The 12,020-nt window shown below is 43.2% G+C and overlaps 1 protein-coding gene across 7 annotated transcripts in view; it reads right to left on the minus strand.

Moving 5' to 3' along the window:
- The window catches only part of MAP2K5 (mitogen-activated protein kinase kinase 5), a 189,437-nt gene continuing 177,417 nt past the window's right edge, over positions 1 to 12,020 (minus strand). For 4 of the 7 annotated variants that reach the window (XM_030577578.1, XM_030577576.1, XM_030577579.1 and 1 more), the window contains one exon: positions 1 to 652. In XM_030577578.1, the coding sequence (XP_030433438.1) occupies positions 548 to 652 (105 nt within the window). In that variant the 3' untranslated portion in view covers positions 1 to 547. Of the gene's footprint in view, positions 653 to 4,754; positions 4,911 to 10,021; positions 10,214 to 12,020 lie in introns of those variants that run through there. The other 3 variants (XR_004002314.1, XR_004002315.1, XM_030577577.1) reach the window with 3 other exon arrangements.

Raw genomic sequence — 12,020 nt, forward strand, 5'->3', positions numbered from 1 at the left:
TGTTGATACACTTGCTGCATTTTTATTTTTCCAACAAGACACCTTCACCTCTCAGAAGGATGGTGAATGCCAGCGTTGTGTTTTATTAAACAAATCCAATTAAAAAACCCCGAAACGTCCTTGATGTGTGCGGCCAAAGACAGTCTACACTTGTGTAGAAACTTCGTTGTACAGTCAACGTGTCATTTTTACAATAGCAAAAGACTAAAGGTTAAAAAATAGTCTGGCGCCAAGAAATATACAGTACGCTCAATAACAAAATATATATATATACACACACACACACACTATAGATGCTTTAAGGCTGTGTACAGTTTGATTGAAGACAATTTGAGGACATTAAATCAGTCAGCAACAAAGGAAATGTGTGGAGAAAATGCCCTAAAGTCAGAAAAAGCAGCAGCAAATATCCTGAAAGGTTTTGTTGATGCTCTAAAAATATTTTTTCAGTGAAATATGCCATCTCTCGACAGTGCGATGTGGGGCTGGTTTTCCTTTTGCTAGTCCCGGGTTCTCTTTCACCTCACCCGTTGTGCTTCCTTGCTGCTCACGGAGGGCCCTGGTGAGACCGTCTCTCCTCCAGCATCCTGCACACCCACATGGAGACAACTTCAGCATTCCCATCATTGTACTGCATGATGAATGGGTGGCCCTGGGAAATGGGAGAGAAATAGATTTAGCCATGATAGTTGAGTCTCTCTGCTTTTCAGAGTAAACTTTTTTCTTTTAAAATTTCCCCAAAAATAAATCAGAATCTCGTTAGCTTCCTAGTTTTGGAAATGTTCCTAGAACAATATAAACACACCATGGGAACGAACAGCGTTTTCCAGTCAAATTTAATAAGGAGACACCACTAATGAATGTCCCATCTTTTCTCCCAGTGTCTGAGTACGTCTGGATGTAAGCACTGCCTGATTATTTTTATTTGACTCTTACAGCCTCCTGTCTTGCTGTGGTACAGGATAAACACTCTTGTAGTAGGGAGAGAGATTTTCAGTTTATTATTTTTTTTAAACATTTGTACTGTGGGAGTGCCTAGTGGCCTCAGCCAGGTTGGGCCCCATTGTGCCAGGCATGAGTTAAATGAGTCTCTGCCCCAAAGAGCTTGCAATCTAAAAGACAAGACTGCTGAGGAAGGTGTACTGTGGAAAGGGAACTGGGAGTCACAGTGGATCACAAGCTAAATATGAGTCAACAGTGTAACATTGTTGCAAATAAGCGAATATCATTTTGGGATGTATTAGAAAGAGTGTTGTAAGCAAGACAGGAGAAGTAATTCTTCCACTTTACTCCCTGACTTGATTAGGCCTCAACTAGGGTATTATGTCCAGTTCTGGACACCACATTTCAGGAAAGATGTGGACAAACTGAAGAGAGTCCAGAGAAGAGCAACAAAAATAATTAAAGGTCTAGAAAACATGACCTCGAAGGAAGGTTGAAAACGTTGGGTTTAGTCTGGAGAAGAGAAGACAGAGAGGGGAGATAACAGTTTTTGGGTACATAAAAGGTTGTTACAAGGAGGAGGGAGAACAATTGTTCTTCTTAACCTCTGAGGACAGGACAAGAAGCAATGGGCTTAAATTGCAGCAAGGGTGGTTTAGGTTGGACATTAGGAAAAACTTCCTGTCAGGGTGGTTAAGCACTGGAATAAATTTGCCTAGGGAGGCTGTGGAATCTCCATCATTGGAGATTTTTAAGAGCAGATTGGACAAACACCTGTCAGGGATGGTCTAGATAATACTTGGTCCTGCCATGAGTGCAGGGGACTGGACTAGACGACCTCTCGAGGTCCCTTCCAGTCCTACAATTCACGTGTCCTTGCTTTGCAGACATGGAAGGCTGGTGCCTTAACTCACTGTGTGACCTAACCCCTGGAACATGTATTAGTTCCGGGTGCTGTGCAAATTCCCAATAAAATCTAAATATAAAATTGTAAGTTTTCATTCTGACTTGGTCCTTAAGTCTCAAGTTCTAACACACCAGAGAACAAATGCCACTAGCACACAAAGGAAGACAGTTTGCAGAATATGATGTAGAAGTTGAGGTACACACAGACACACACACACACACACACACACGAAAACCCTAAAATATCAACTCCCAGCTTTAACAGAAGCTAGTGAAGGGGGTGATGGAAGAACTTACATCCACAGTGCAGTCTAACCTATGAATTCGGTAGCTGCTGCAGACACTGAAGAATTGTATCTAGGGGAGCCGCAAATAAACTCCAAGAGCACTTCAGGATGAAAGAAAAACATGGACTTAAGGGTTCAGCAGCCAGCCTAGGCTGCTCAGGTCTCAATCCTGTGACATTTCTGGAGGTGGCAGCAAAGCATCTTACTATGCACCTCAAACGAATAAAAATCCACAGAAATCCAGTATCCCACATGCACAAATGAAAGAGAGAGAATAATTGCCAGACAAAACCACCACCAGGAAAACCTCTGCACTGAATTAATCAGAAGCAGCTCAGTTTTCACCATATTAATCCAAGAAACTTTGAAAACAACTGTCTAATCCAGAGATACCTCTCATGAAATCTGCAGGGACTGAGAAGTATTTGTGGAAACCATTAGGGTACACAGGACAGTGTCAAACAGAGACGCAAACAGTTTTGCTTAATGGCAGCAGGCACGCTGAGAACATGAAAGGGTCTAACGGTGTTTTGGGAAACCGGGGAGTAACTTGGGCTACGATGGCGCACGAGGAAGCCCTGGGATAAGCAGAATGCTGCTAATGCTGACAGCACCGGGTAAAAGCAATAAAACAATCAGAGGTCAGGGCCAGCAACGTCCAAAGCTACAAGAATAAAATATGCCCCGTCTCGACGGAAAACATGGAGGATAAGCAATACGCTGCTGCTCATCAGAGTAGTTTCAAGGCTATGAGCTGATTGGAAGCTGGGCTACATTTCCTAAAAGAATGAAATGTGCAGAGAGCCCTTCTGGAAGTCACGGGGAACCAGCCACTCTGCTCTCAACCACCTTCCCAGTGCAACCATTTCAGATGGGATGGAAGCAGCCTCTTTGCTCAAGAAATTGGGCACTTCAGGAGGGTGATGACACTAAACACGACAGAACCTGGCCTTGGGGACGGGGACACGGACTGTGATGACAATAACTAATCCCAGAACTACAGAGAGTTTTTCTCTGAAGTGAATTTTTAGTGCTGGGGAGAGGTGCCCGACTGAGAGCCTTGGAGACGGCGCTTCTTTGATCCTACCCAGCAAGGGCCAAACTCAGATTCGGGATATAAGCAAAAGGGAAAGAAAACACAGCAGCTCCAGTTAGACACACCAGCAGTCTGGACGCCGCAGCCAATAGGGCATGTTCCAGCAGCAACACATGTTTTCTGGAAACTCAAACTTTCTGGAAAAGGAAGAACTTTCTGGAAAAAGGGGGCAGAAGAACAGCTGGCATGACCCAAGCTCTGAACGTGAAGAGCAGCTCTCCCTACAAGGAGTGTGATATTCCAGTTCACAGCTGGTACCAGTCCCCTGGGAACAGCTGGAAAGAGGCAGGACACACATCAGGAGGAGGGCAGCATGGCTCACCTTGGGCATGCTGCCACTTTGCTGTCAGGATCAGATCAGGTTCTGCTGAACTAAGGGACCTCTGAATCAGCTCCACATGCTGGCTGAGGAAAATATATCAGAAGCACAGAGGCCATGGCTAGTGGTGGGGAACAAACAGAGTTCACAGCTCAATCCCTCGTGAGTTCTGCACATGTCCAGATACAGGCTCCTAAAGGGTAGGAAGCCAGCACCCTGCTGGGCCTGCAGTTCTGAAAAGAGCGCTCGCAGTTTGAGCTTTGCTATACACTTCTGTGAGAAAGCATGAAACAGAGCAAGAGGTAAGACAAAGACACTGAATAATCAAGCTAACCTCATCAATAGTCATTGGGAGCCAGCTCTCATTTCCTTCATTCTCAGAGGGCCAATTCCCACAATTAAAATGGTGAGGGTTGAAGTAACATGGTCCACAAACTCCTCAAGAGAAGAGGGAGGTGTAATAGGTAAAGGGGAAAGGACATGAAGAGCAGCGGCAGATGGATATAAAAGTGGGACATACAGGTGGGGGCCAGGAGAGAGCAAGTGTGCTCACCATCTAATAATGATCAGATGAGGAGGCAGAAGAACATTAACAAAAGGGAGATTAAAAGACAATCTCCCACAGGCATGAAAATGCAGCACATTTTGGAACTAGATAAGAGATACTTTTACCTGTCCACTTAACAGCATCCACATCAGTTTCTGCAGACTGATACTCTATACCTTTCTTGCCTATATCCCTGTACCTAGTGAGACCAGACCTAGCAGGTAGTTTTATCACTGAAAACCCCACCCAGGTCACTTTTCATGCCCAAGCTGCTACTGAATGTCAAATAGTTTTATGAATGGTTTCAACAAAGTTATCTCCCATAACTTTGCTAGCAAAACCCAGTAGTTAGAAAGGTCTTAGACACAGCCTCTTAGCACAAGGACTATGTCGCATAGGCCGAGCACAGTACTGCTTATAAGGCAATGAATGCCTCTTCTAGGTTATACAGCCCAGGTGCACCCTTCTAAGGCATTCTTCCCATGATTTAACTGCATTTCACAGCAACTATCCCAGGAAAGAATTTTGTCCTTTAGTTTGAATAGACTAGAAGTTGCATTCCTAACATGAATCACCATTGTAAACCTAATTGTTCATGGAAGTATTGTCCACACCTTGTTTTTGTATTTCTCTATTTATCAGGATCCTACAACATACTGCCTTTTAAAAAGCCTCCAAATTTGTCTTGGTGGCTGGCTCTCACTTGATGGCAGGTCTGCAGGTTGTGGAGATCAGTTCAAACCCTTCATTACACTTTCCAGCCTTTTCCCCTCTCTAGGTTCTGAAGAACCTTTTAGCTTGTTTGGTTTATAACTGTAAAAAAAAAATTAAATTGGAAAAATATTTATTGGAGTCTACAGAGTCTGAAAAACTATACGGGTAACTCAGTCACAGCGAAAGGTTAGTCTGGAACAGAAACAACAACTTTGCAAAGCAAAGAAGATGCTTGTCTCCTTTGCACTCACATAATTAAATGCAAAAAGAAGGGTGTGCATATATGCACTCATGAGATATGTGCAACACACACACACACACACAGAGTTATTGTGGTATTAAGCATGAGAATCCAAAATCCACAGACAAAATTCAAATAATGGCTTTCACCTGAGCGCATCTTTCTGAATGCTGTATCTGGTGGTTTTTGTTAGTGTGTAATGTGGCCTGTTGAGGGAACCAGAACTTTGAAATCCCTGACTTCTGTGGATTTACTGTCTCAGCCATCATCCCGCTGCACATTGTCACACTAAAAGTTTCCTTTTCTGGGAAGCTCAGGCAGCAGCAGCAATATGCCAGCGCAAAGACTTTCCTATGTATGATGACACTGTCTAATGTGTAAAAGATGGTTACCTTCTGTAACTGTTGTTCTTCAAGATGTGTTGCTCATGTCCATTCCATTGGAGGTGTGTGTGCTCACTACATGCACCAGGGTCAGAAGTTTTTCCCTCAGTGGTATCTATAGGGGACTGGCTCTGGCACCCTCTGGAGTGGTGTGCGTATGTGCTGGTATAAGAGGCACCATCAGCTCCTCCTCCACCACCTATTCCTTCCTGCCAGAACTCCGACAAAGGGGAAGGAGAGACGGTCGTGGAATGGACATGAGCAACACATCTTGAAGAACACCAGTTATGAAAGGTGACCCCCTTTTCTTCGAGTGCTTGCTCATGTCCATTCCATTGTAGGGGACGCCCAAGCAGTGCCAATGGAGGTGAGTAGGAATTCGTGGACATGTCAATTACAACACTGCTCTGCCGAATCCAGTGTCATCTTTGGCTTGCTGGGTGATGGCATAATGAGCTGTGAACACATGTACTGAAGACCGCGTTGCAGCCTTGCAGATGTCCTGGAGAGGCACATGTGCCAGGAAGGCAGCTGAAGATGCCTGAGCCCTAGTTGAGTGAGCCTTCGGTATCGGTGGAGGCATAGCCTGCACCAACCTGTAACAAGTACGGATGCAGGCGGTGATCCAATTTGAAACTGTCCTTCAGGCCCTTCATCCTGTCAATTATTCTGATAAAGAGCTGGGTTGATGTGCGGAAGGGCTTGGTGCGTTTCAGGTAGAACACCAGGGCACGCTGGACATCCAGAGTGTGCAGCCGCCTCTCCTCACTGGTCGCGTGAGGCTTTGGACAGGACACCGGGAGGAAGACATCCTGGTTGACATGGAACTGAGACACCACCTTTGGCAATATAACCTAAATCTACCTATCCTGCCTTTTAAACAAACCAACCACAAAGTAACAAAACACAGGTCAAGGACACAAGTGAGACCGAGGGGGGGAAACCAAGAACCCATAGCCGAGGAAGAGAACACACATCGTTCCAATAAAAAAGAAGCTATTAAGCAAAGAGTGAGCTTCTCCCATGAATCTCTTTTATGAGAGACAGGCTCCCTGCAGAGGAAGACATCTCAAATCCAGGATACTCTTGCCGTTAAGCTACTTACACTGTGCAGTGGAAGCCAGCACGGCTGGCGGGGTTTAAAATATCAGCTGTGATGTGTCCTAGACACATGGAGGCTGTTCCACATTGTGAGACCTCAACGTGTTTCAACTGCAGTAGATCAAAGCATTCTATGGAACTTTCAGCGCACCACGCAGACACGTGTGGCTGGCTAGAACACAGGAGATTGACACCCTCCTTGCTGCAAACTACATCACCGTAAAGACCAGCCCTCAAACCCTGTATTTTCATACTCCTTTCTGCCCCAAGAGTAACCTTAACTTGAAATTACTAAGCTTTCAATGTTTAGGTTTTTTCCAACTACAACATTTTATCAGGGACTTTCCATAAACTGTAGGGAAGTTTTTGCCATTAGCTCCCTCTGAATTTTATCAGGTGTAGGAATTCCTTCTATTTTGGGCTTTTATTTGTTTTTTAATGTCACTCACTGACACTTATCTACAGCATAGTCTTGGAAACTCTGAACTGGTGGGTCCAGAGCCTGGAAACTCTATGCTGGTCAGTCCCAGCTGTGCCACCTTCCAGTGAGACAAAACTGGAAGTGCCAGCAAGCTGTGCCAACTTGATCAGACCCACTTTGGCTGGGCTGGGCTGGGGAGAAAGGGAGGGATGGATTTGAGACATTGAGAGATACACAACTATATATAAACAGTAACACGCAGTGCAATAATCCATCAGAGAGCCTCCGCCTACTCAGGATCATGCATGGAGTGCAGGTGAAATACAAAGTATGTAAAGGTACCTGAATTTAATTAATCAGCTAAAGACACATCAGGGAAAACATTTAAAAGTTCCTAAAAACCCCAGAGGTTACAGAGGTAGCATTCTAATATACTATTAACAATAACCTTTTCATAAAACCACCCTGGCACATCTTCAGCATGCTGCTGCTACTCAGCTATCTAACCTCCTTTTTAGGTATCCAGGGTCCAAAGATGACTAATTCTCATAATCCAAAATGGGTGGCCCAGGGATTATTGAATGAGTCAATTAGGCCCTGGTTCAGGAAAGCACTTAAGCATGTACTGATGTCCTACAGGTGCACTGTCCTGAACTGGGGCCTTCAATGGGAGACTTTGTTTTTTAAAATTGAGGGTAGAAACTAGGAATGGGTTGAATAAACTTAAACTCAAAACTACTAGCTCAGAAATGCAGCTATGGTGCTGGCAGTCTATGTAGTTCTAGGCTGATAGAAAGAGATGGGTTTCCTTTGTTCCTGTGCACTATAATTTCAAGAAAAACTAAAAACAACCACAGGAAGGATGCCAACTATTAAAGAATTCTGGTCACTGTGCATTTCAGCAACAAATAAAAACCACCCGCATCAACAGAAACCACTTTAGCATGGAGCAACATGTTCCAAAACGAACACACGCAACCTGCTGTACTTAAATATTCTGTTATTGATTTACTTTGTATTGCAAGGTAAGGAAGAAAATAAAATGTACAGAAGCTTGAAATGTATTTTCAGTTGCCATGAACAGTTTTGCAGTCACAGAGTGACCTGGAGTTATCTGCTGAGTAACTCTTTTGCCACAACTTGTCTGTTTATAACACCAGGAAGTCAGCCTTGGTACACTAGGTAGAAGGCCTCCATTCTGCAATTGGATTCACATAGACAGATCATTGTGCCTGCAAGGTCACGGTCTAAAATTGTCTCAGAATCTAGGCTATAATTCCCCAGCAACATGATAATATGGGCATAGAACAGAACCTGGTTCATTTACACTAATGTCTGAGACCACCCACCCATTGGGAATCAGCAAATAAGGGACCAATATAAAACCCTCCATGCCCCCCAAGGAGAATGCTTTATTAGCATACTTTGTTCATGTATGGTCAATGGTAGATTAGCTAACATTTATGACACTAGTCATTGTCCAGAGGAATCCTTTTTTAAAGGGAAAGTGGGGGTGGGGAGTCTTTTACCATGAATCCTTCCTGCAACATTGAAGGAACTAATCAAGAGATATGTCCAGCAGAAGGTGCTTGGAGGATGGGGCCCTAAGGTATCATGATACCGTTTCATAATGGGTCTGATCCTGTTCTCACTTCATTATTTTAAGGTTTCTATACACATCTTTTAAAAATGAGAACTATCTCCTTGCCAATTCTTAAATATGCAACTGTAAAATAGACCATTCCTGTAAGCCCCTTTCAACCAGGGATCAATACATCCACAACAGACAAACCGCAAAAAATATACTTAAGAAGAATTCCCACCAGAACCTTCCCATTTGTCCCCAGCTAAGGAAAATAATTGGACCTTGCATTTGCCAGGGAGTTTTTGCCACTGATTTAAATTGGGATCAGATTCTGGCCCTACACAATATGATCTGCGGCAAAGCAATGTAAACATTCCGTGGGAAGTCGGATGCTTTAGAGCGCAGAGCATTCTGTATGGGAAAAGGTCAGGCAGGGCTGGCTGGAGAGTGAGTGGCAGCCAGCCTAATTTTCTGTGTCAACTCTGAAAATTAGATAAACAATGACAAACCAGGATTTTTAAATGAACTTGTCACATCTTATTTTCTTGATAAAGGGTTCATTTTTCTCTGTCCCAACAGATAGGTTAACTCTTTAAGAGGTAAGTACCTATTAGATGGTGCCGTAAATGGTTTACACATCTGAAATGAAAACAAAAGGGCATGGAGAGTCTAAACGCAAAACCTTGACAATAAGAGATAATTGTCCTTGAAACATCAATAATTTAGCCTGACCAATTAAACAGCTATTATTCCAGGGGAACAGTTCCATAACTGCATTCATCTTTAAAATTACGGATTTGCTTTCACACGGTTGTCCTCGTGTCTGAAAATATCCTTCTTAACACTAACTCCCTTCCCCTGCCCATTGCAAGAGATTTTAAATTATATTCCTCAGCAGGATTACAAACAGACTGGTTCTTTCCACACGTGCAGCACTTTTCCATGATGTGTTTACATGTTTCATTGTTAAAGGCACGCAGCACACAGGATGGCCACTGGCCAGACCACTACTCCATGTGGATAAAATACACCTTTTGGAGAGGTCTATCAAAACAGGGCTCGAGCGGGTCTCAAATGGTGTATAGGCTTTGGACTGGCCTTTGCACAAGGGTGAATTTCATCACCTGGACCACCTCCAAGAATGTAAATCTAAGACATTGCTGCTGTTATATGCATTGAAGTAGCTCCTAGCGGCCCCAGGCAAGGATCACGGCTCCACTGTGCTATGTTGTATACATGTATACAACACAAGGATGGCTGTTGTGTAAACAATTTGTCTTGGTCAGCCAGACACTGTCCCTTTAACTGCCATTCAGTGGGGCACATACTTAGCACTAAGGGGTCCTGGGCCATGGCTTGGTACAAATATATAGCACATAATACTGATATGAACGGTGAAATGTCTTTAATTCCAGAGAACTTAAGCCATATAATAGAAAGTATTTACTGTATTACCTTGAATGGTCAAATTATTACAGGGAAGAATTGCATGGATCAAGACATTTGCATTTGCTGCTTTGAGTGGAGAAACTAAAAGATGGCTAATTATCGACAAACGCGAGTTACATTTCCTTGCACATCCTGACATCTTGTGCTAACATCTTTAAAACAGTCTTCCATTCAGAGCGGTACCAGGCACAGGCAGATGGAAAATAAGACATTAATGTAATCCTAATAAATAAAAAAAGAATACCTGTTATTAGGGGGATTATGGTTTTATGTTACTGACTGGCTGATACGAAGCAGAATAGGAATAGCTTAACAAATTAGAAATGGCAATCAAAGGAGCTGTGCACTTATGCCAGGCATTTGTTGGCAAGTAACCACTGCTGCTGTTATTTACAACAGTGTCACTTCTCTAAAACCCTCTGTATAAATATCCTGACGGACTGGGCTGGGCTCAATTTCTTATAACCACACACTGTCAAATTATGTATTTTCATTTAAAAGTCTGAATTCAGCATAACAAAAAATATCATAAAAAGATCCCAACTGTTGCACTGGTACACAGACTACGAAGATGACAGCAGTGCCTTTAGACAGCATTTCAAACACAGTTTATTAGTGTGTGATATGAAAAGGGTATTTTTATTGCATGATATAATGCAATGGAAGCTTGGGCGCTCTGCAGAAAGACCTTGCACTCAGAAGTGTAATGAACCCCTAGTCCAAAACACATTATACTGTACATTAACCTATCATTAATGGCACATTAGGGCTAGGGGCATTGCACGCTTGCTGGTCAGGGCTCCATCAGGACAGTATAGAGAAAACCACACTGTCTTCACAGGCTTAAAACAAATAGAGAAAATAAATATTACTGATAGCTACAGGCTGCTTTAAAGGAAATTCACTCCCCACTTAACATGCAACTTTGATACCACATTCTTTTTTATTAAAAGAGGAAGAAAAGAAAACAGTGTAGCAGTTTATTAAGCTGTATTAGAAATTGCATTTAAACTGTTTAAAATGATAAGTGAAATTCTCCATGAGGCTTCAATACGGAGCTTTCCATGTACAGAACACATAAAAAGCCACAGCATCTTTTAAAAAAATAGAATCCTGAAACCCTCTCCTCTTCAGCTCATCCTTTATTCACTTTATAAACTTTCATGCCAACCCGCCCCACCTGGTATGTCTGGGGATTCAGTCAGTACCAGCCTTTTCTCCATGTATCAGTGAGTGCATTTTGATTTAAACGTTATAAAGCCACTATGACACCTGTTATATTCTTCAAATGGTCTTTGACACTTGGGATTTTTCAGTCCTTTCTCCAACCTCTGAAGCCCATCCTACTCCAATGGCACCCATCAGGCAAAGAAAGATGAGATCAGCCACCCCACAACCCTTTGGCCATTTGCCAAGACAGACTGGACGATCCTTCCTTAATTGGCTGCAAAAGTGAGACAGACACTCTTCCAGCAACATCCTATAGCCTAAGGAAACATGCAATGAGCTAAAAGACCATGAGTTCTAGGCTCCAGCTCTTCCTCTGTCTGCTGTTGGTATTTCTGTGCCCTTTACAACCCTCATTATTAATCAACGCCTCAGACCATAGGGAAGGTAACTATCATTCAGACCTTTTGCCGACAGAACACCAGAAATTGCACAAGGCACTTCAGACACAGCTGGGAACAGAAATCAGATCTCTAATATAAGAGATGCAAGTCAACTATCCGGTCACATGGCTTTTCAGAAGGTACATGCAAAATCAGGTGCCTGTGTAACACACATCATCACAGGCTGCTGTGTCATCCTCTAGTGGCAAGACCACATATAGAAGTTTTGAGTTTGCTATCACCTCCAATAGTAAAGGCTGTTACATCCTGAAGCCCCAGATTCAGTGCCTATGGACAAGCCAAACAGGGGAATTGTTCAACTCGGTTGTGACCATATTCTGCTCTCACAGCCAGGAATAGCCACCAGGCATCTTGATGTCTAACATTCTATTGTTGTATTACAAACAGCTGTGTAATTC

The sequence above is a fragment of the Gopherus evgoodei genome, chromosome 10, assembly GCF_007399415.2.
Source record: "Gopherus evgoodei ecotype Sinaloan lineage chromosome 10, rGopEvg1_v1.p, whole genome shotgun sequence".
Classification (NCBI taxonomy): domain Eukaryota; kingdom Metazoa; phylum Chordata; order Testudines; family Testudinidae; genus Gopherus; species Gopherus evgoodei.